Source organism: Oncorhynchus clarkii, chromosome 12 (genome assembly GCF_045791955.1).
Source record: "Oncorhynchus clarkii lewisi isolate Uvic-CL-2024 chromosome 12, UVic_Ocla_1.0, whole genome shotgun sequence".
In the NCBI taxonomy this organism is placed as follows: domain Eukaryota; kingdom Metazoa; phylum Chordata; class Actinopteri; order Salmoniformes; family Salmonidae; genus Oncorhynchus; species Oncorhynchus clarkii.
Genome location: NC_092158.1, coordinates 58,975,813 through 59,001,361, shown reverse-complemented (window position 1 = coordinate 59,001,361; position 25,549 = coordinate 58,975,813). Strand labels below are relative to the sequence as shown.

The following is a 25,549-nucleotide window of genomic DNA, read 5'->3' as shown; positions in this document are numbered from 1 at the left end:
GTTTTCAATTTTTTTTGGGATTGATGCCGATGAAGAGAAACACTGCTTCTGCCTTGACTCAAGCTATATAGTAGGGTGCCCAATCAAAAACACATTTTTGACCAATGTGTAAAAATGTTAAGTGTAGATAATCCTATAAGAAAACCAATGGTACAAATGTCTATCATAATCCATTCCAAATGTATTTTAGTTTTTACCCTTTAAAATAAGGGGGACTAAATCAATGGATTCCAGATGAGAGAAAAAAAATATATATAGTGGGGTCTTTCCCCCAAAACAGTGTTATATTTGAGATTTTTCAAATAGCCACCCTTTGCCTTGACAGCTTTGCACTCTTGGCATTCTCTCAACCAGCTTCATGAGGTAGTCACCTGGAAAGCATTTCAATGAACAGGTGTGCCTTGTTAAAAGTAAACTTGTGGAATTTCTTTCCTTCTTAAATGGGTTTGAGCCAATCAGTTGTGTTGTGACAAGGTAGGAGTGGTATACAGAAGATAGCCCTATTTGGTAAAAGACCAAGTCCATATTATGTCAATAACAGCTCAAATAAGCAAAGAGAAATGACAGTTCATTATTACTTTAAAAACCTCCTCAGGATTGGTGTCCGGGACAGCTGAGCTAACGTAGGCTAATGTGATTAGCATGAGGTTGTAAGTATCAAGGAAATGTCACAGGACATAGACATATCTGATATCGACAGTGTGCACAGATAAGAACTCTAAAATGTATTAAACCAATTAGGCACATTTGGGCAGTCTTGATACAACATTTTGATAGTAAATGGAATAGTTCTTTGAATCAGTCTAAAAAAAAACTTTGCACATACACTGCTGTCGCCTAGAGGCCAAAATCTAAATTGCGTCTAACCTTTTTCTTTGTATTATCTTATATCTGATCTAATGTGTTATATTCTCCTACATTCATTTCACATTTCCACAAACTTCAAAGTGTTTCCTTTCAAATGGTGTCAAGAATATGCATATCCTTGCGTCAGGTCCTGAGCTACAGGCAGTTAGATTTGGGTCTGTCATTTTAGGCTATTTTTTTATTTATTTAGACATGAAGTTAAGTCAATACGGAATATTAAGATTTTTGAAAGTTGCTTCAAGTGAAGTCGCAATAACCATCAAGCGCTATAATGAAACTGGCTCTCACGAGGACAGCCACAGGAATGGAAGACTCTGCTCTGCTGCAGAGAAGTTCATTAGCTACCAGCCTCAGAAATTGCAGCCCAAATAAATGCGTCAAGAGTTCAAGTAACAGACAACTGTTCAGAGGACTGTGTGAATAATGCCTTCCTGGTCGATTTGCTGAAAAGAAACCATTAAAAGAACACCAATAAGAAGACGAGAAGAAACACGAGCAATGGCCATTAGACCGGTGGAAATTTGTCCTTTGGCCTGGAGCCCAAATTGGAGATTTTTGGTTCCAACCGCCGGGTCTTTGTGAGATGTTGTGTGGGTGACCGGATGATCTCCACATGTGTATTTCCCACTGTCAAGCATGGAGGAGGTGGTGTTATGATGTACTTTGCTGGTGACACTGATTTATTTAGAATTCGAGGCACACTTAACAAGCATGGCTACCGCTGTCATCCCATCTGGTTTGGGCTTAGTGGGACTATCATTTGTTTTTCCAACAGGCGGTGTAAGGGCTATTTGACCAAGAATGAGAGTGATGAAGTGCTGCTTCAGATGACCTGGCCTCCACAATCCCTTGACCTTGACCCAATTGAGCTGGTTTGGAATGAGTTGGACCGCAGAGTGAAAGAAAAGCAGCAAGTGCTCAGCGTATGTGGGAACTCCTTCAAGACTGTTATAAAAGCATTCCAGGTGAAGCTGGTTGAGAGAATGCCAAGAGTGTGCAGAGCTGTCATCAAAGCAAAGGGTATCTATTTGAAGAATCTTAAGTATATTTTGATTTGTTTAACACTTTTTGGTTACGACATGATTCCATATGTTTTATTTCATAGTTGATGTCTACACTATGTAGAAAATAGTAAAATAAAAATAAACCCTTGAATGAGTAGGTGTTCTAAAACTTTTGACTGGTAGTGTGTGGCTTAAACACAACTAGGCAATGCTTTTAAAATCTGATTAGGCTACTTCAAGTCTCCAGTAGGCATCTGCATGTTGATCCAAAATATAACTCCAATGTCTTGACGTTAACCAGGTTTCCATCCCACCTTTTTATGAGAGTCAAGTAGCCCACATGTCGGATATTTTTTTTTTTTAAATTAAATTCACGGCATTATGGTAAAGCATGTAGTTTATTACGCTACAGATTAAATAAATCATGAACTTCACAGGGTGGTGAAAGTGCACAGTGATGAGGTTGATGCTCCTTTCAATAAATAGAGTGTCTTATTCTGGTGAATGATGATCGATGATTGGCTGCCATTTGACAAATAAAAATAATCTTGCACTTGAGTCCATAATAATCTTATCATGTAGTAGTGTATCTGCAAACTGTGTGCCAAAAGCAGTGGGCACATTCGCTATCCCAACGCAACATTTATTTGTGACAAAAACCATCAGAGTTGAAAATGCGATGAAAACCCATTTTACTTTTTTTTTAAAAATATATATTGCATTTTATTTGGAATTGGTGCACAATTATGCTGGAGGGGGTGGCTTCAGTTTTAAGGGTTCCTAAACAACTGTGCTATTTTGTGAGTTTTTTCACATTGTAACTTATTTTGTAAATAATGTTGCTGCTCCCGTCTCGTATGACCGAAAACAGCTTCTGGATATCAGAACAGCAATTACTCACCTCGAACTGGATGAAGACTTTTTTCATTAATGAGTCCGATGCGAAGGATGTACTGCTTCTCCGAGACCAGGCCCAAATTCCTGTCATTCTTTTGAAGTAAAGACGGAAATACAGAGGGCGGAAATCGGAGTGCCTCGTGAGGATTCGTCGGCGAGTGGGTAACCCACCTCAGCGGGACATTAAAAACGAACATCTTATGTTTCACCAAGTCGTGGCTGAATGACGACATGGATAATTTACAGTTGGCTGTGTTTCCGTGCATCGGCAGGAACAGCTACATCTGGCAAGACAAGGGGAGGCAGTGTGTGTCTATTTGTCAATAACAGCTGGTTCGCAATGTCTAATATTAAGGAGGTCTTGAGGTATTGCTCGCATGAAGTAGAGTACCTCATGATAAAGTGTAACCCACACTATCTATATTTTACATAGCCGTCTATAAGCAAAAAATAAAATGCTCATCCAGAAGCGGCGCTCCTACTGGTCAGGGACTTTAATCTGGCAAACTTGAAATCTGTTTTACTACATTTCTACCAGCATGTCAAAAGCGAGAGGAGAATAAAATATATATTTTTTTAAATAGACCAGCTTTACTCCACACAGACACGTAAAAAGCTCTCCCTCTATTTGGAAAATCTGACCATAATTATTTCCTCCCGGCTCCTGCTTACCAGCAGGTAATACCAGTGACTCGCTCAATACGGAAGTGGTCAGATGATGCGGACGCTACAGGACTGTTTTGCTAGCACAGACTGGAAAAACCATGGTACATATTCCAAAGGCATTGAGGAGTATACCACCTCAGCCACCGGTTTCATCAATAAGTGCATCGACGACGTATCCAGTTACCACACACACATATCCCAAACAGAAGCCAACATCCACACCGAGCTAAAGGATAGAGCTGCCACTTTCAAGGAGCAGGACACTAATCCAGACACTTATAAGAAATTCTGCTATGCCCTCAGACGAACCATCAAACAGGCAAAGCGTCAATACAGGACTAAGATTGAATCCTACTACACTGGCTCTGACACTCGGATGTGGAGGGCTTGCGAACTATTACGGACTACAAAGGGAAACCCAGCCGCAAACTGCCCAGTGACGCGAGCCTACCAGATGAGCTAAGTGCCTTTTATGCTCGCATTGAGGCAAGCAACACTGAAGCATGCAAGAGAGCACCAGCTGTTCCGGACGACTGTGTGATCACGTTCCCGTAGCCGATGTGAGCAAGACCTTTAAAACAGATCAACATTCACGGATAACCAGGACGTGTACTCAGGAGCATGCGCGAACCAACTGGCAAGTGTCTTCACTGACATTTTCAACCTCTCCCTGACCAAGTCTGTATTATCTACATGTTTCAAGCAGACCACCACAGTCCCTGTGCCCAAGAAAGCGAAGGTAACCTGCCTAAATGACCAACTGTAGCCATGAAGTGCTTTTAAAAAGGCTGGTCATGGCTCACAACACAATCATCCCGGAAACCCTAGACCCACTCCAATTCACATACCGCCCCTACAGATTCACAGATGACGCAATCTCAGTCGCACTCCACACTGCCCTTTCCCACCTGGACGAAAAGGAACACCCATGTAAGAATGCTGTTCATTGACTACAGCTCAGAGATCCACACCATAGTGCTCACAAAGCTCACCAATAACCTAAGGACCCTGGGACTAAACACCTCCCTCTGCAACTAGATGCTGGACTTCCTGACAGGCCACCCCCAGGTGGTAAGGGTAGGCAACAACACATCTGCCAACCTGATCCTCAATATGGGGGTCCCTCAGGGGTGTGTGTACCTTTCTGTACTCCCAGTTCACCCACGACTGAGTGGCAAAGCACGACTCCCACACCATCATTAACTTTGCCGACGACAAACGACGAGACCGCCTATAGGGAGAAGGGTCAGAAACCTGGCAGCGTGGTGCCAACAAAACAACCCCACTCGCAACGTGATCAAGACTCAGGATCTGATAGTGGACTACAGGAAAAGGAAGGCCGAGCACGCCCCCATTGACGTCGACAGGGCTGTAGTGGAGCACCAAGTTCCTTGGTGTCCACATCAACAAACTACCATGGTCCAAACACCTATTCCCCCTCAGGAGACTTAGATTTGGTATGGGTCCTCAGATCCTCCAAAGGTTCTACAGCGGCACCATCAAGGGCATAGTCGCCTGGTATGGCAACTGCTCGGCGTACAGCCCAGTACATCACTTGGGCCAAGCTTCCTGCCATCCAGGACCTCTATGCCAGGCGGTGTCAGAGGAAGCCTTGCTTGGGCATTACTGACTCGAACGGAGGAATCGAAAGATGTATTGTCACTGAATGAGACGAGCAGAGCCAGTAAAAAGATATTAAATTCATCATAATGTTCACTCACACTAGACACAGACAAGTTTGCTGCGTACGTTTTTACAGAGTGCATGCAGTTATTGCCAATGAATTAACATTTTACCACCTGGGCTTTGTTACTTAAAAGAAGTTGTAAAAGTATATATATATATTTATTGCTGGCTAAATGCATAAACTCTTATAAACATATGAAGTAATTTAGCGCAGTACTAAAATAAATGTATTTCAATTAGAGATTTTTTTTTTTTTTACCCTTTGTGGGCAGGGCTGAATCTGTTGCTAGGGACTTGTGGCATTCTGTTCAGAACAACCCAGGCTATGACACCATGTCATCCTTGTGACTGTACATGTAGCACAACGACTATAAAACTTTGATATGGTAAATGACACAAGTTTTATAATATGGAAATGTGAAGAGCACACATTTGGACTCACGGATGTGTGATGAAAGCGGTGTTTATTATAATCCGACGTCTAATCTTTCAGAACACCGTCTTCCTGATTTACAGCACTCCTCACTCAGAATTGTTTTCCAAAAGTAACCCAATTAACAGGCGGGATGGGGCATCTTTCTGGTTGTGTGGTGCACACATTTAAAATGTATGTTAGTTGAATCCCATACAGTGCTGTAAAGCTGACACTGACATTTATAATATATGTTACTGTACATCCACTGTGTTCCAATTTAGGTCCTTATTATTGACCAAATATGCCATTTTCATACTGTAAATGGGCTGCAAGCGTTAAAGGGCTACCTCGTTTGGAAATGTGAGAACTAAGAAGAGTTTCAGAGTAACTAACAGTCCTTGTTTACTACAATGTCACTCTTGCATGACGTTAATGTTCATTAAGTAACAAGGACGCACATTTATGGAGCGTGAATGAATGCTAACATTCTCTTACTTGAAATAGAATCCAGCAGGAGGCATCTCAGCGGCCGGCTCATTGGCTACAGACCACATGACCACGGAGGCGTGGTTCTTGTCCCTCCTCACCAGTTCATCCATGACCGCCAGGTGATGTGACAGGGAGGCGTTCCCAAAACTACGGCTGGGGGGGACAAGAGACAGGATAGGGGGTTAGTGGATGTCCCGGAGACACAGAAGCCCTGACGCCAGACTTTATTGATGATGTATTGGCAGAGCATTGATAATATTTTAAAAGTTCAATTCTGTATATAAACTTGCCAATAATGGTCCATTAAACAGAGTAGTTAATGGTTTAGACATGCAAGCTAAAAAAAGGACAGGCTTAAATAAAAGTATCTTTAAAAAAAATTACTGGCACACTCATTGTGCGAAAGAACACCTTGGAGGTGCTCGTCAAATGTTTGACACCTGGTGACCGTGTAACCTTTAACTGACCCTTCAGAGAGGTCACAGGAACCGCAACGGTCACTATGACAATGACTTACATATCTTTGATGCCCACCCCGGGACACTCGTCGATGACCACGATGCCATGGCGGTCTGCCATCTGCATTATTTCCTCAGCGTAGGGGTAGTGGCTGGTCCTGAACGAGTTGGCCCCCAGCCACTTCAACAGGTTGAAATCCTTCACCATCAGAGGCCAGTCCAGGCCTTTGCCTCGGATCTGACACACACACAGCAAGCAATGAGGACAGTTGACACAGACCAATTTCTATTGAATTACAGAGTCCCATACACATAAAACCAGATAAAAAAAGTGTTTATTCTAAACACTGAGAACCTAATCAGATGATAAGAACTTATATGCCACTTCAACCTTCTTTATTGCTTAAATTCCTTGGCAGATATGACAGAACACCTGCTGGAAGTCAGTTGCATACACAAGACAAAACTGACACTGCCCACTTTTCTGGTTCAGAGTTTTGCTGCCCTCTAACGGTACTACTCAGTACTCACATCAGCATCCTCATGTTTGTTGACTCCATGGAAATAGAAGGGTTTGTTGTTGATGAGGAATTGTGTGTTGGTGACCTGCACAGTGCGGATGCCCACAGGCAGAGCATACACATCCTCATAGACAGAACCCTCACCACTTGTCGTCACGTGAACCTGGCGATGAGGGATGTACAGTGCATTTGGAAAATATTCAGACCTCGACTTTCCCCACATTTTTGTTACGTTACAGCCTTATTTTAAAATGGATTCCCCCCCATCAATCTACACACAATACCCCATAGTGAAAGCAAAAACACATTTAGAAATTTTGGCAAATGTATTAAAAATAAAACTGAAATATCACATTTAAATAAATATTCAGACCCTTTACTCCGTACTTTGTTGAAGCACCTTTGGCAACAATTACACCCGAGTCTTCTTGGGTAGGAGCGACAAGCTTGGCACACTTGTGTTTGGGTGGTTCTTCCCATTCTTCTGTGCAGAATCTCTCAAGCTCTGTCCGGTTAGATGGGGAACGTCGCTGCACAGCTCTTTTAAGGTCTCTTCAGAGATGTTCGATCGGGATCAAGTCCGGGCTCTTGTCCTGAAGCCACTCCTGCGTTGTCTTGGCTGTGTGTTTAGGATCGTTTTCCTGTTGGAAGGTGAACCTTCGCCCCAGTCTGAGGTCCTGAGAGGTCTGGAGCAGGTTTTCATCAAGGATCTCTGTACAGCTTTCCCTCGATCCTGACTAGTCTCCCGGTCCCTGAAAGATATATCTCCACCGCACGATGCTGCCATCATCATGCTTCATCGTGGATGGTGCCAGGTTTCCTCAAGACGTGACGCTTGGCATTCAGGCCAAAGGGTTCAAGCTTGGTTTCATCAGACCAAAGAATCTTGTTTCTCATGGTGTAATTGTTGCCAAAGGTGCTTCAACAAAGTACTGAGTAAAGGGTCCTTTAGGTAGCTTTTGCAAACTCCAAGTGGGCTGTCATGTGCCTTTTAATGAGGACCGACTTCCATCTGGCCACTACCATAAAGGTGGTGGAGTGCTCCAGAGATGGTTGTCCTTCTGGAAGGTTCTCCCATCTCCACAGAGTAACTCTGGAGCTTGTCAGAGTGACAAATCAGGTTCTTGGTCACCTCCCTGACCAAGGCCCTTCTCCCCCGATTGCTCTTGGAAGAGTCTTGTTAGAGACTTCTTCCATTTAAGAATGATGGAGGCCATGGTTTTCCTGAGAATTTTTTGGTACCCTTCCACAGATCTGTGGCTCGACACAATCCTGTCTCGGAGCTCTGCGGACTATTCCGTCACCCTAATAATGGCTCTGTTTTTGTCCTGCCATGACTGTCAACTGTGGGACCTTTATATAGACAGGTGTGTGCCTTTCCAAATCATGTCCAATCAATAGAATTTACCACAGGTGGAGTCCAATCATGTTGTAGAAACATCAAGGAATGATCCATGGAAACAGGATGCACCTGAACTCAATTTCAAGTCTCATAGCAAAGCGGGGGAAAACAATGTAATCAATTTGAGAATAAGGCTGTACTTAACAAAATGTGGAAAAAGTCAAAGGGTCTGAATACACTAATTAGGTGAAACGTTCAGATTCAGGCTTACACAACTCCAAATTCTATGGGTCAGATTTATTTTACCAATCAGGTCAATTAAGAACAAATTCTTATTTACAATGACAGGCAGATAATTATATCTGCTGTACAAGATATTTCGAACGTTCTGTAATTTTGCAACTTTCTGAAAAGGCTACAAAATAATTTTTTGTTACATAAACACAGGAAGTGGATGTGTGGGTGGTGTGATTGAGTTGTCAAACTGATGCTATGTTCATGCGAGCTGTGAGTCATCCATCACACGGATAGGGTGATACATGAGTAAAAACTGCTAATTATTTTATTTCTGCATATAATAATTTGATGTAGTTTGCATTGATAAAAGGTTTGACAAAAAAGACCGTAAAGGAACAGTAGACTAATACAACTATGAATGCAGCCCAACTCACCCCCATAGAATACAGATAACCTGGATTCTCATGCATTAGATACGGCCACCACAGGTTGGCGTCCGTTACTTTGAGGACCCCAGAGGGTCCAGTGGAAGAGGCCACACAACGGCCACCTTTGTCTGAGAGAGTCACCGTCACCGTGGGGTTGGGACTGCCCAGCACCGACACCTGGTAGGAGAGCAGACCTAGGCCACATAACAGAAGAAACCAACACCTCAGTACACTAGTGCCATTTTCACACTATTCCATAGTTGATGGAATCATGCAGAAAAGGACCATGTGAAAAGGAAATATCCGAGTCAGTACAGTTTTGGTCGGCAAGATAGTGTGAAAAGGGTATGGATGTACAGGCCTAAATAATTGAATGAGTGATCAAGTGAATGAGAATCTTGTTGTTTTCTTTTTTTGCACTCACCAATGTTGTCGGCAAAGGTTGTCAGCACTGTGATGTCATCCACATACGCCTTAGGAGTGGTATACAACATTACAGGCCGATGTAAACCAGCATAGTTGAAGAAGTCAAAGTTTGTGTTTTGCACAACATAGTCAGCAGGATACCTGTAGACAATAGACATAGATTTTCCTCCATTTATAATCCAAAACATGATTTCCGCTCCTAACACCAGAAAAGGAATCAAAAGTTAGTTAGCCTCGACCTGTCATTTTAGGTTTGGTCTGTAGAAAATCTTAAAATGTGTGTCTGGCAATGTGAGATTAGTCCCAACTTAAAAATGATAACATAGCGCAGTGTTTCCCAGACTCTGTCCTGGGACTAGTGACGACTCATCCTGAATTTAATCCTGCTGCTCTATCGATCTCTCCATACATTGATTGTATGGACACAATCAATTGTATTGTACATCAATTGTATGGACACAATCAATCTCTTCATCATGTCACCTGGTGGGGTCGTCTAAATGTTGGATAGTCCCTGGGGGAAGGGTTTGGAGAGTCAGGGTGTTGTTGACAGCTATGGTGATCCTGCAGGCCCCACCTGGGTTGTTACGGAGGACCTCCACTATCTCAGCCTCAAAGGGAAGATGGCCGCCCTCGTGCTCCATCACTTTGATCCCATTCACCCACTGGCAGGGAAGGAAAAGAGGGAAGAAATACTGTTATTCCCATGTAGCCAGAGTGACAGTCTTTACACAATATCATACCTTTTTCAATGAGGGATGTGCACGAACATTGCAGATTAACTCATGTGTGAGGAGGTTGAGGAGTTATCCTACGAGCGAAACAGAATGGCAACTTAAGCAGAAGTGTTTGAAAATTTGTGAGATACTCACGACCACTGAGTAGTAGTGTGCACTCCCAACTCGCAGTACAACTCTGGTTCCCTCAGACACCCATCCAGAGGGTACCAACACCTCTCTCTCGTACCACACCCAGCCAATGAAATCCCTCAGCCGTGGGTCCTGGGTGATGTCATTGTAGCTGGCGGGCACAGGCATGTCAATCACTGGACCACTCTACATAAACAAATACAGGTAAAGAGCGAGAGAGAAAACAAAGAGGGAGAAATTAAAAGTTATTTGAAACAGGCTATCGCTTTAAAATCATGTTGAATTATTGAGAGTTTACAAAGCATTAGCTAAAATACTAGCTATATATTAAGCGGCGATATGTGAATTTTTCCATAGTAGCCATTAAACTTTGGCTTGCAGAAAGGGTCGGTTTTTGCCGATACACTTCTGACTCGAGAACAAAAAAAGTATCTTAAAAATGTCTGTTCAGTTGCAGGTGGTTCTCCAAAAACCAGAGAATATTCAGAAAAACAGTTCCCTTGCCATTTTAGCTACCAGACATCTTGCATTTCTAGTCGTTTCTATGCGACGCGGACACGTGTAGAAGTAAATGACAGCCATAGAGATTAGTGATGCACCGATATTTTCCATGCCAAAAAATAACCGATATTTAAAAATTTTGTGGTCTTAAGCATTCCAGTACAGTTAAATAGTTAACACACACAGCGGTCTAATGCACTGCAACAGTCCCTGTTTCGAATCCAGGTTGTATCACATCCGGCCGTGATTGGGAATTCAATAGGGCGGGGCACAATTGGCCCAGCGTCGTCCGGGTATGGCCGGACGACGCTGGGTAGGCTGTCATTGTAAATAAGAATTTGTTCTTAACGGACTTGCCTAGTTAAATAAAAAAAGGTTGCACACACACGTTATTTTGTTGGCATTTACGTATGTCCCCATTACCAGTAAAACAATCCAAACCTATTTCTTTCACTTATTTGCTGTGCTGTTTCGTTGTTCAGTCATTGCATTCTTAACTCAGATTTCATCATACGTGCCAAGCAGTGAAGTTTCAGCTCTGTCTGTCCGTGGCCTCTCTTCCTCTGTGAGCACTGTCACCGTGTCTAACATTTCATGTAAACCCTGTTTGTCTGCATCGAGGTAGAGGTCCTTGTATGGTGGCGACACAGAGAATTCCACCGAATCCCTTGTTCACAGCCTGTGTCGGCAGTTTTGACGACCAGGCGTATCAATGCCATGACAGAGGGTATCACGTCTGCTGCAGACGCAGTTGATGAGCTTATTTCTCCAGTCAGTTGCTCGAATGGAGCTGGGAGTGTGTTTATGTCTCCAAGTTTCAAACATGTTCTCAAATGCCATTGAAATGGCAGCAGCGGTATGAGAACCAGCACATTCATGAGCATGCAATACAGCTTTCCTCAGTAGGAAATCCTTGACGACCCACTGTGCCGTCAGACTCCGCATGCTGATATTGCTGGTCCAAATGTCAGTGGTGAAGCTAATAGCAGTGATGCTATTACTGTGCAACTCTGGTAGTGCAAGATCTGAAAAATAGCGCACTAGGTAGTGCGTACCAGTGCTCCACCAGTCGGCGAAAGCCAACATTACCCACGACAGAACGGGTAATGAATTCCATCATCTTGACGTTAATGGATTTTGCCTTTGAGTTGTCTCGCTCACATTTTCTTACTCTTTCAAATGAATGCTCAATCCTCACAGCAGATATTGTGGGTTAGGATTGCGGTGTTGCACATGCAACGCAAAATTTTACTTGGCGTCATATAGGTATGCATGTCAGCTTTGACATCAGTTCTGCACATCGGCATTAAACTAGACATCGGGCCGATGTCAGCATTTTTAACTAATATTGGCCAATTCCGATACGTTCACCGATATATTATGCATCCCTTATAGAGATAATTACAGGACCCAACAGTATATGTCCCATTATGGCATCTGAGAGCGTGGGCAGCACCATTGAGGCCATCTCCATTTTGAAGTAGGCCTGGTCAATTTTCTTCTACAAGTTTATACACAAACTGAAATGTTTCATACTGCCACCTATAATGTGTTGTTTCAACAGGTATAGGTTTCAACAGGTTGGCAATTTACTGCCACCTGCAATTACAGAATGTTTTATCACGAGTATAATTCATTGGCTGATCCCTCCTGATGACCTGGATGGAATTGTGATCCTTCCTTAACCCATAGGAAATCCCACCCTGTTGACTACTGCAAATGGTGAAAGTCCAATGGCGCTGCCCATGCTAAAATGGGCTTTTGGGCCCTAGAGTCATCTCTGATAACAGCGCATCAGTGTGACCACAGAACTACACACATGCAAGAGGCATTTCTCACGTGATGGTAAACAAAACATGGATTTTTACCATCTTTCTGAATATTCTCTGGTTTTTGGCGAACCGCCTGCAGCTGAACACGGACATTTACAAAATACCTTCTTTGTTCTCGATTCGGTATAAAAGGTGTATCTGCAAGTACCAGGTTAGTTGAAAAATTGCCTGCACGACGGACGCCTGCGTAACTGCAGGAATTGTTAGCCCCTTATAGGAGATGGAGAATTTTTTATATTTGTGGTCAATCTTCATGTAAATATTTTTTTGGGGGGGACAATCATGGTACTAGCAACGTGCATGCCCCGCCCACCTGAGGATCTGTCTTTTTCCAGCCACCCATTTCCCGAGTCTATGCAAAATTCACTTAAATCGCTCTGGATTGATTGCTTTAATTTGACTTTCATACTCTTTCTGGTGCCTTTCGTTTCTCGTTTTAATATTACGACTGTGGAAATGTTTATAATGACCTGTCTAACATACCCCTGTAATGGATAAAACGTTTTCAATGGAATACTTTGGCTTTCTGTTGAATCTATAAGAACGCTAATTAAAGCTCCAGTGGTGATTTAACTTGCATCACAAGAAAGAGAAAATACCTTTATTTTGATGGTGTTCATTTCTGGAAGAAAAAAAGTTATAATATAGAGCCAAGCGTGTTGATTTTTATCCGAGGGTATCCTGCTATTGACACACTTGTTGAATTAGGCAACAGAACTTGACAAGTGCAGGTGATTGCAGGTAGGCCTAGACGAGTACGTGTTTGGTGGTTACAGCCCTGTTCCACCCCTTTAACCCTTTCATGCGTGAGTTCCAAATATCTCTAACGGTCGCCCCAGCGTGAGTTTTTTTATGCACGTGATGTTAGAATGTCCTCTCCATTCCAGAATGTGATTGATACGTAACAGTACATTTTATCCGCGCTGCCCTCAAACTAAAGCACGCAGACTGTTTATATGTATAGGTTGTTTTAACTTCAATTTCAAATGATTTTCTAACAAGTTTTTATTTTCTAAAAACAGTTTGAATTTAGGTGTGTTCCGCCTCATTCATTCACATAAAAATAGTCATTTTTACTTTTACGAATAATTACATTTTTGGGACATTTCTGACACGGACAAAATTCCCCAAGCACTTCCCAATTGTTTGTGCAGTTCACGTCTGCAGCTCATCTCCCGTCAGAACAGGATCTGCACACGTGTTCACATTTTCCATTCCACATTTCTATTGTAGCGTACTGCATGTATGGCGCATAATATATTTGTGTATATTCTTTATCACCGCGGACACGTGAGGCAACGTTACTCATTGTATAACCTTTATGGTGTTATAGTCAATCGTGCTTATGTAGCCACATTCTTCTATTAGCTCTGTAAAACAATGCTAAATGCGTCAGAGAAGTATTATCTTGTGTTGCATTTTGAAGCTACCCTGGCCTTATGACTCCCAAGTGGCGCAGCGGTCTATGGCACTACAGACACCCTGGTTCAAATCCAGGCTGTATCACAACTGGCTGTGATTGGGAGTCCCATAGTGCAGCGCACAATTGGCCCAGCGTTGTCCGAGTTTGGCCGGTGTAGGCCATCATTGTAAATAATAATTTGTTCTTAAATTACTTGCCTAGTTAAATAAAATACAAATATGACCATGGTTTGTTTATTTGGTCTATTCAGCATAGCTCTGTTCTGCCCTGCCTTGCCCCCTTGTGGAGCTCAAAAGTTAGTTTCTTACTGTTATAACTCAAATCTGTGATTTTGTCAATGCAATAAACTATTTTTTATAGCAGTGTTTATTATGTTACTTCTTTGTAGTATTGTTTTATTGCTATATCCTTATATTGTATTCTAATGAATAATTCCTCTTTATTCTGTACTTTCAGAAACCAGAAACATTATTTGCCAATATTATAACTGGAGCTGGACATCTTTGGAGCTGAAGAATGAGGACAGCTTTTGTATGCTAACGTACACTCTCTAACAGTTTTACTGGATGAAAACACAGCAAGAAAACACATATGCCAATATGTAATAGTCAACTATTTTATTGCAGTATTGGTAGTTGGTTCAACAACTTGTTTTACTAGAGGACAAAAAACTGAATATGCATAACCCATATTTAATATTCATGCAGTGACTGAACAACAACTGCATTTCCACCCCCATCTCTAAAGGCATAGTATCATGGCAAGTCACATGTCAGATCACCTGTCAGGTCAGTCAGTCACTTATTGCTGCAGATGCTGGAAGAGTGTGGGACTGCTGTACCAATTGTCCACGTACAAAGTGTGTCCCTTGCCGAGATGAGGAGCCAGCATGGTCATCACCACGGACCCGGACACCCCAAGCCCCTCATAATGTTGGATGTCAGTGGTGGACCCTGTGTAAACCAGTATTCTCTTAGGGAGTTCTTCTTTACTATTCCAATGAGAAGGACTGTCACCAGGAAGGTATACATTTCACTAATTGTGGTTGTCACCCATTTAGCGAGTTTCCCCCTCACTCCTGTCTCTCTCTTCTCCTGTAGCTCTAAGGCATAGCGATTGGTCTCCTCAATTATGTCTCCCACCAGCTCCTCTGTCAGAAACAACTTGAAGCACTCTGCCTCAGTTGGAAATGGCAAGGGGCGTTGCACTCCAGACTGGGACTCGTCAAAGCAAACAGCAGGGCCAGGAGGGGAGAAATGACTGGTGGCCTTCCAGCTACCACAGAACTCCTGTACTTTATCCACTGTCGGTCTGCCTCCATCACCACCAGCATCTTCAAAGGGAACTGGTACTTCCTCAATGGACAAGGGAAATTCAGATTCAGGGTTCTCAATGACTACAAGGTTGTGGGGCAGCTCCTCTGTCAGAATCTGATTCCGGACTTTCATACTCAGACTCATTGTCAGAATTTTTAAAAATCTCCAGAATTTCCACATTTGTGAGTTGTCTCCTTTTGAAAGACATTGTTAATGCTACAGCTTAGCTCACTAGCAACATACATAAACAACAACACTGAATGGCGCAGAGTGGGAGGTTATGTGGTTGACTGCCAGCACGCGCCACTTGTATCAATAAATCACTATCAGAAAATGTTTTGTGTGGCAATTATTTGTGTATTTACAGTTTTATTCACATGTTTTCAATTCTAGGTGACAAATCAAGCATTCCGATTCTTGCACAGATTGTAATGGGCACATATTATGTGTGTAAAATACTTTTTTGAAGGTTGTACTGATTATGATGAGCTAAGCTAATTCCAGCTGTGTAGCCATGTTTGTTGACATACAATGCATTCTGGGATTCACGTCTGTTTGACCAAAGATGTTATAACAAAATGAGGTGAGTAAGAGTTCACAATTTTTTTTGAGGACTTCCGGAAATTAATGATGGGATGTGAACGAGGTAGATGACACACCCCTTCAACATGCATACTATAAACAGACCAAACTCATCTCGTCTTCTCTTATTATCTTCGGTTTCTGTGAGGAAAAAATGCATGGCTGCGCGCTGAAACTAATCGTCGGATTACTTTCGATTTCTATAAAGTGTTTTACCTAGTTATTTCGATCAATGGTGAGCTCACCCGTGATGTGATTAATTATATATTGCTATTAGCTAATTCATATTGTAGTTTATGTCAGCCGAGAGTTAGAAAATATGACTGCTTGTGTTGGGTCAATCTTTCCTCAGCGCTAGGACAAATGTAGCCTACATTTTTCCGGTTAGGATGATTGTGTTATGCTATATTTACTTCTGTGAATATCTGAACAATGCATCCAAAAATAAACTGCTGACATTCTGGACATAACTTTGTAAAGACTGTGTTTGTGTAAATAGTTTCAGAAAAAAATGTGGTCAGCTCAAACGCTGATTGTTGCGTCATTCGAAACTGCCGTTCTAAACGAGCATTCTAAATGAATGTTCTAAACACACCGGTGTGATCGTACGCTTCAGGGACCACTGTAGAACGATCACACCCGTGTGATGGTACGTGTGAAAGGGTTAAGTTAATATACTCATATATGCAAATAGGCGCAGTTTATTTATGCAAATGTCCTTATTTTAAACAAAATCTCATACAATAAGAAAATGTGATCGATAAATATCCCTCTACATACATAGTTTCTCTGGCAGGGCTTGCAAACTATTACGGACTACAAAGGGAAACCCAACCGCGAGCTACCAGACGGCTAAATGCCTTCTATGCTCGCGTCGAGGCAAGCAACACTGAAGCATACATGAGAGCACCAGCTGTTCCGGACAACTGTGTGATAACTCTCTCCGTAGCCGATGTGAGCAAGACCTTTAAAACAGGTCAACATTTACAAGGCTGCGGGGCCAGACAGATTACCAGGACGTGTACTCGGTGCACACGTGGACCAACTGGCAAGTGTCTACACTGACATTTTCAACCTCTCCCTGATCGAATCTGTAATACCTACATGTTTCAAGCAGACCACCATAGTCCCTGCGCCAAAGAAAGCAAAAGGTAACCTGCCTAAATGACAACCACCCCATAGCACTCATGGCGGTAGCCATATAGATGGCACTCATGGCGGTAGCCATATAGATAGCACTCATGGCGGTAGCCATATAGATAGCACTCATGGCAGTAGCCAGCCTTTCAAGTGCTTTGAAAGGCTGGTCATGGCTCACATCAACACCATCATCCCGGAAACCTTAGACCCACTCCAATTCGCATACCGCCCCAACAGATCCACAGATGATGCAATCTCAAATCACACTCCACGCTGCCCTTTCCCACCTGGACAAAAGAAACATCTATGTGAGAATGCTGTTCATTGACTACAGCTCGGCGTTCAACACCATAGTGCCCACAAAGCTCATCATTAAGCTAAGAACCCTGGGACTAAATACCTTCCTCTGCAACTGGATCCTGGACTTCCAGACAGGCCACCCCCAGGTGGTGAGGGTAGGTAGCAACACATCTGCCACGCTGATCCTCAACACAGGTTCCCCTCAGGGGTGCGTGCTTTGTCTCCTCCTGTACTCCCTTTTCGACCCACGACTGCGTGGGGAAGCACAACTCCAACTCAATCATTAAGTTTGCTGACGACAACTGTGGTAGGCCTGATCACAGACATTGATGAGACTGCCTATATGGAGGTCAGAGACCTGGCAGTGTGGTGCCAGGACAACAAGTCAAAGGAGCCAATCGTGGACTACAGGAAAAGGAGGGCCGAATACCCCCATTCACATTGACAGGGCTGTAGTGGAGCCGATTGAGAGCTTCAAGTTCCTTGATCACCAAACTGTCATGGTTCAAACACACCAAGACAGTTGTGAAGAGGGCACGACAACACCTTTCCCCCCTCAGGAGACTGAAAAGATTTGGCATGGGTCCCCAGATCCTCAAAAAGTTCTACAGCTGCACCATCGAGAGCATCCTGACCGGTTGCATCACCGCCCGGTATGGCAACTGCGCGGTATCCGACCGTAAGGCGCTAGAGGGTAGTGCGTACGGCCCGGTCCATCACTGGGGCCAAGCTTCCTGCCATCCAGGACATACATACAGCGGTGTCAGAGGAAGGCCCCCCCCAAAAAAATTGTCAAAGACCCCAGTCAACGAAGTCATACTGTTCTCTCTGCTACAGCATAGCAAGCGGTACCAGAGTGCCAAGTCTAGATCCAAAAGGCTAATTAACAGCTTCTACCACCAAGCCATAAGACTTCTGAACGATTAATCCCGTCCCCGTTTTTACAGGGTGCATCCGATGCATCAACAATAATGCAATAGCTCTGGCCACTACGCAGAGCCTCATAAAGATCAAGACATTTGTGTGCAAAATGGAAAAGTCTAAACCGGGATCGTTGTGAAGGCAAACGTCACCCACTTTGGAATTTAAAACGGTTAAAGAATGTCTGCCCCTAAAAACTAACAAATCCCTTTGAAAACGGCCTATGTGACATCGATATGAGTCAAACATTTATTCCAAATTTACTAGGAAGTGTAAATTGGATCATTTTGGTCATCAAGTCAGTCTCGTCTTAAACAGAGTTTGGATCCCGAGTGTATCAGGATGTAAATGAAGGTTGGGTTTTGATAACTCCAGATGCAAAGAAATCGCCCCTCTGCTACCCTTCATTGAATGTTGTTTTGTTGTTTTATCGCCCCCAACGCATTCAAAGGATCACAGCCGTTTGAGACTGAAAAGCCCTATGCTTTTGGCACTGGTTCGACAATGCATGCTTCCAGGTATTTTATTTTAAACTTTATTTAACTAGGCAAGTCGGTTAAGGACACATTCTTATTTCAATGACGGCATAGGAATAGTGTGTTAACTGCCTTGTTCAGGGACAGAACGGCATTATTATAATTTATAATATTTGTTGAACCTTGCCAGCGCGGGGATTCGATCTTGCAACCTTTCGGTTACAAGTCCGCCCCTGTAAGCACAGCCAACTATGGTATGCATGCCCTGCTGAAGGACCCTTCCTTACAGAATAGGTGGTTGGAGATCGTTGCTCCCACCAGTGGTGGTGAGTATACCGGTAGCTAGACCGCAGACTGCTGGTTATGTATATTTAGAAAATCATTATCACTATCATTGCTAGCATAGCTAATGTTAGCTAGCTATAGTACCTAGCTAGGTAGCTGGATGACTTTAGCCTACCTCAATACAACTAGGATTTGGCTTGGAAATATGTTAACATTTCAAAAGAATGCAAATAATTAGTAGGAAAACCTTTTTTTTGGATTGTGATGTCGCCATACTTTAGATGTAGTCTAACTTTGGCCAGCTAACGAAGATTGAGAGGACCACCCACTTTATTTTAGCTAGCTAACATTAGCAATGCTAGCTATTTTTTTAAATGAACGTTAGTAACAGTAATGGCACCATTGCCATCTCTAAAGTAAATAATATGGCAAAGTTGTTTCATTCCAATTAATTGCCTACTTTAGCAATGTCTTCGTATTTCTATGACACTATAAATTTGTGTAATCTAGACGAAACAGTCACACTGCTTCCATTAGCGGTTTATCATCTATGCATTGTCACTTTACCCCTACCTACATGTAGAAATTACCTTGACTAACCTGTACCCCTGCACATTGACTCGGTACTGGTACCTCCTGTTTATTGCCTCATTGTTATTTTATTGTGTTACTAACTAAAGTTTAAAAAACTAGAAAAGTAAATATTTTCTTAACTCTTATTTTCTCAAAACTGCATTGTTGGTTAAGGGCTTGTGAGTAAGCATTTCACGGTAAGGTCTGTTGTGATACCTGTTGTATTCAGCGCATGTGACATAACATTGATTTAATCACTCACACTCACACCACACACACTCTAAGAAAAATGTTACATTTGACAAATTGGATAGCTGAATTTCCACCAAAATCCTTGAATTCATTATTTATCCATGCCAGTAAAATGTGCTATAATTAAGTCAATATTGGATGGATTATAAAAATTCAAAGTTTGGAGTCTTTATCCATTATCCAAACAATTGTTTTTAAAACTGAAAAATGTTGATGAACGCTGCTAACGGTACCAATAATTGCTTCTAATAGACCAGATGCATGTCCTTGAACTGATTATTTTAAAAATCGTACACAGAATGATAATTTAGGTGCTAATGGCAGCCTATAACTAAACCAAGAGAACTAAACCAACCTGTCGTTTCTAATTGGAACAAGTTTGTCATAGTGGGCAAAACAAGCAAGTAGGGGTGTGTTCTTCAATTTCAGAGCACTCTCGTCAGAGTGTAAATTCATCAGTTATTCTGCACTCCGGTACAAACGCTTAACGCCTGTTACATATGTCCAGTGTCAGTAAACGTCGGCAAAAAAAGCGTAAGTTACAGTCACCAACACTCTGGATAACCAGCTCTGCTAGGGTGAGTAAAATGGTCAGAGTGAGGCGTTCTCTCATTTGTGTCTGGAAATAGCTAGCAAGCCAGCCAACGTTAGCAAACACACCCCTATGTTCAGAGCGCACACTGGATGCTCTGGCCGAGGAGTAGGGTTGATCCAAGCATTCTGACCACTTCCAGTGTGCGCTCTGAACGCTCAGATAGCGAAACGCTGAAATTAAGAACGCCCAGAGCACACTACAGATTGAATTTACGAACACACCATAGGTGGGCAGAGCCAAGCATGAGCTAGCAAGATTCTATTGGCCTGTTCTCACATCTGCATATGTCCATTAGGGACCCTGAATTTCGCGTGTGCAAAATTTCGATTCACTTTCATACTCATTAACACTTTTTTTAATTTTTTACTTTTGTAAAGTCTACTAAAGTTAGTCCACCATGTTCGTAACATATTCTAGTTTTGGGAACAGAAATTGTATTGAGAGCAAATGTTTTATTGATGAGAATTTGCAGAATCTTCTCCCACTGGGCTTCCTCTCACTGCCATATTTGGTAGTGTGTGGAAACGCCGAGCTCCACATTTATACATCCGGTGAAATATCTGTCTCATTGTCCTGTGATTGAGTCTTCACATAAGAAGTGTCACGTGATTGAGGGCTTGTTTGAGATTTTAAAATAGGCTCATGGACATCTGGTGTATTAAAAGCAATTATTGGTACCATGATTGTTTTGAAATGTGTATTTATTACACTAAGATTGACCACAAATATTTCCATTTTGGATTCAATTAGAAGGGGCAGTCAGTTCTCCTCGGCTTTGTCCATCCACCTTTATTTAACTAGTCAAATCAGTTAATAAGAACAAATTCTCATTTACAATGACGGTCTAGGAACAGTGGGTTAACTGCTTGCAGAATGACAGATGTTTACCTTGTCGGCTCGGGATTCGAACAAGCAACCTTTCAGTTACTGGCCCAACACACTAACCACTAGGCTACCTGCCACACCATGTAGGATTACAGTCATTGCTTTTGACCCTTTCAAACTAGCCATGGTATATCACCGTTGTAATGTATAACTAACTACTCAAATACATGCAACTACTTGGCTAAACAAATAGTTCTAGTTGTGAATGTCAACTTATTTATTGGACTAAAATGTATTTACTCTATGTAGTTGCAACAGACTACTAAACTGTTTTTTTGCTGACTAAAGATAGAGCATTCTGCAAATAAAAGTTTAATTCAAATTTCCCAAACACAGCACACTCATTGAATGGAATTTATAGCGACCCATAACTAATTATGCACAAGCAAGACCCGTAGTCCACCTGCACATACGATTAACGACAATATCCATGTTACATAGTTATGGTCTCTTTAGACAATGCCAATGGATGTTTTACATACCTCTGCGAGGCGACTTTTGTACCATGCTTGTTCAAAGCCCAAGTTCCTGTTGAGCGAGTGATCCGCCCTGAAGTTCCATAGTCCATTCAGCTCTTTGATCTCTCGCGACGACGACTCTCGAGGAAAGAGCATTCCACTGTCCTTGAAATGACCGACATTCCACACTGAAGATAGGGATAAAAAATACTTTACTAACCGTCTAAACGCCTCCATTTTTTTAGAGCTCCCACATTAGCTAACAACAAAGCAGAAGAGACGTCACGCGACCAGCCATAAGTCACGTGATCATAATCTTTGATTCATTCAAATGTTCCCAAAACATGCTGACATTCTCAAACTATTTCTTTACCATTGTATTTTTCTAAGCATTATTCCACAAATATTTGCTTTTGTGAATTTTTGTTGTTGTAACATTCCCGATGCATCAACAATAATGCAATAGCTCTGGCCACTACGCAGAGCCTCATAAAGATCAAGACATTTGTGTGCAAAATGGAAAAGTCTAAACCGGGATCGTTGTGAAGGCAAACGTCACCCACGTTGGAATTTAAAACGGTTAAATAATGTCTGCCCTAAAAACTAACAAATCCCTTTGAAAACGGCCTATGTGACTGTAACAGTACTCGTCTTGCGTTGTGTACAATCAGTCATCGACACGGAACTCCAACATGTAGCACCAGTCATGTAGCTTTATTCTGATAAGAACGACACAAAATTGCACGTCATACAATGCACGTCTCACCCTCCAACTCTGCACTCACGCACGCTGGTTTGGTGCTTGTTCACTGGGCTAGTTACCAAAATAATACAATTACAATATACAATATAATATATTTAACAATGTACCTGATAAGAACGACACAAAATTGCACGTCATGCAATGCACGTCTCACCATCCAACTCTGCACTCACGCACTGTACAAAATATATAAACCCCCCCACCAGACACAGTAAGTTGCTAGCTAATACTGGCGGGAATTCTCTACAACAAAATGCACAACAAATATTCTCCAAAAACCTCTGCATCTTATGTGTGATGTTCGAATAACATTTACAAACAATTTGATATAAATTGTACATTTAAATCATCCCTTGAGAGTATAAAAATCACTTTTGATGTACAGTGCTTTGCAACCAACAACTTACCGCTGGTTTGGTGCTTGTTCACTGGGACGATTCTAACTGGAACATCCCCCCTCGTAAGCAAGCTACGCAAACCAGCCAATAAGATGCCATGTTGAGTAGGTGAAGGCAAAACAAACTCAAATCAAAAACCCATTGGCTTAACAATAAAGTGGCAAGGGGAATCCCCAATATAACCCTGTTACACTCCCCCCTCCTGAATTCCACTTGCCAAGAAAAATAACAAAATACAAAACGGCACTGTGCAAACATACCAGATACAGAGACACTCAACATATGTACAGAATAATTCAGAGAAAAAATATATATATACTACCTAATAGAGAGAACTAAAAGGTAAAGCTGTGTATATCAAGGATGCAGACCCTGCTTTAAATCAGTCACTAAATATTCCAGTCATTAGACTATTCTCCTTGAGAATTAGAGTGAAAAGCAGTTGATCAAACCCCTTAGCCCTCATAGGTAAACATGCCTGTCACATGTTAAGTACACTCGGTGACTTTAAAACATCCAAGTAATAAAATAAACCACCATAAGAGACCATCATATCCGTCACATTACCATCCTGCAACCTCTAATCATGGTCACAATGATGTAAAAGCAAAACAAATAAAATATGTCAATACCATTGACCCTCTATTCACATATTTAACCTTCAAGAGCTAACTTTCTGCTGATTCATAATCTCAATCAGTCTTGACACTGGTTTAAATAGCCTTCCTGCCCTTGACCTAATATGACCCTGACTACCTTCAACTGCATAAGGGGTAACAGTGTTGTGTACTGTTGCAATAGTGTGTCCGTCAACACAGTCAGTACGTAACTGATCAGGTAAGGAATGGTCCGTGTTTGGTAGGTCAGTACGGATATCGTAAGCAGACTGGTCAATTAGCTCATTCACTACACTGTTACAGTCTCGGTCAGATTCTTGAAGACTCTCTGATCGAGGCAGACCTTCCAGCTGCAGTATATCATCCACGGAATCCAAAGGTGAAATATCCTGAGCATCCAAGGATCGCACATCACCCTCCAGGCTTGTGTCACCTGTTCCTTCAGAAGACAACTCTGACACCCACACTCTGGTTCTGTACTCAGCACCATCATCCACTGCAGTGTCCATGGCAGCTGAGACCACAAGGCTGTCATTCATGTCCTCAGACTCTGTTAATCCAGACATGTCTGTTCTCTCCTCAACAGCAGCATGGGGAAGAGGAAGAAAGTTGACTGGCATTATCAGGTTGCGATGTACCGTCTTCTCCCGTCCAGTGGAGCTGTTCTGAATCTTAAAAGTGTGACTGACAGCATTCAATCCAGTGACAAGGTAGACAGTATCCTCCCAACGGTCAGCGAGCTTCCGCTTTCCCCGCTCCCCCTTGTTAGCCAGCAATACTCAATCCCCAATCTCCACTGGTGCTCCTCTGACTCTTCTGTCATAAAGGTCAGCATGCCTCTTCAACTGCTTCGCTGCAGATGCCTGTGCTGCATTCATGGCTTCTTTCAGATCTCTCCTCAAAGACTGAACAAACTGGTCATAGTCGACAACTTCTGGGTTCTCTATGACAGAGCCAAAGACTATGTCAACAGGCAGTCTTGGCGTCCTCCCAAACATTAGCAGGAAAGGGGCAAAGCCTGTGGTCTCGTGGATTGTACAATTGTATGCAAACGTAAGGGACTTCAGCGCCTGAGGCCATCTGTGCTTTGCTCTCGTTGGCAGGGCCCGGATCATATTTCCCAAAGTCCTATTCATCCTTTCGCAGGACCCGTTCCCCATTGGATGGTACGGCGTGGTGTGAGACTTCTGAACGCCTGCAACACTCAACAGTTCGGCTATTAAAGGGCTCTCAAAGTTGGCTCCCTGGTCTGAGTGTATACGGCGAGGCATCCCGTAGACACAGAAATAGTTGTTCCACAACTGATGAGCTACTGACTTAGCAGACTGGTTCGGACACAAGAAGGCATGAGCCAATTTGGTAAAGTGGTCAGTAACAACGAGCACATCCAAGGATTTGTTTGAAGAATCTTCTGCAGACCAGAAGTCTATGCACACTAGTTCAAGAGGCTCAGTTGTTATTATGCTCTCAAGAGGAGCTCTTGCTTCCGGATCAGGAGTCTTGCTCACCACGCATCTCCTGAAGCACTTCACATAAGCTTTTACCTCCCTCTCCAGGCCATGCCAGAAGAACCTCTGTCTTGTCAGGTAGACTGTTCTCTGTTGGCCCTGGTGGCCAGCTTCATCATGGACACCCTTCAACACCATTGCTTTCATGGAGGCTGGAACCACATTCTTCGAAACACGATACAGTACACCCATCTTCATGGTCAACTTGTCCCAACTTCTGAGAAGACACAAAACCTCAACACTCTCATGGGCACGCTCTCTCCGGGATGGTCTTCTCCCCCTCTCCACAAAGAAGATGACTTTGCTGATCACGTTGTCATCACGCTGCTTACTCATCAGTAGGTCGTGTGGCAGAACATCGACATCGGTCTGCTCTGATGGCATAACAGCCTGTGGGAGCTGTGGCAACAGCAGTGCAT

The 25,549-nt window shown here is 42.7% G+C and overlaps 1 protein-coding gene across 2 annotated transcripts in view; it reads right to left on the bottom strand.

Annotated features, from left to right (window-relative positions):
* The window catches only part of LOC139420875 (beta-glucuronidase-like), a 30,593-nt gene extending 7,808 nt beyond the window's left edge, over positions 1-22,785 (bottom strand). Inside the window, exons 1-9 of one of the 2 annotated variants that reach the window (XM_071171249.1) lie at positions 22,715-22,785; positions 21,869-22,032; positions 10,309-10,491; positions 9,920-10,101; positions 9,435-9,577; positions 9,017-9,204; positions 7,014-7,166; positions 6,542-6,720; positions 6,031-6,177 (exon numbers count right to left, since the gene is read on the bottom strand). In XM_071171249.1, coding sequence (XP_071027350.1) covers positions 6,031-6,177; positions 6,542-6,720; positions 7,014-7,166; positions 9,017-9,204; positions 9,435-9,577; positions 9,920-10,101; positions 10,309-10,491; positions 21,869-22,032; positions 22,715-22,745 — 1,370 coding nt within the window. In that variant the 5' untranslated portion in view covers positions 22,746-22,785. Of the gene's footprint in view, positions 1-6,030; positions 6,178-6,541; positions 6,721-7,013; positions 7,167-9,016; positions 9,205-9,434; positions 9,578-9,919; positions 10,102-10,308; positions 10,492-21,868; positions 22,158-22,714 lie in introns of those variants that run through there. The other variant, XM_071171250.1, reaches the window with a different exon arrangement.
* Positions 22,786-25,549: the final 2,764 nt, after the last annotated feature.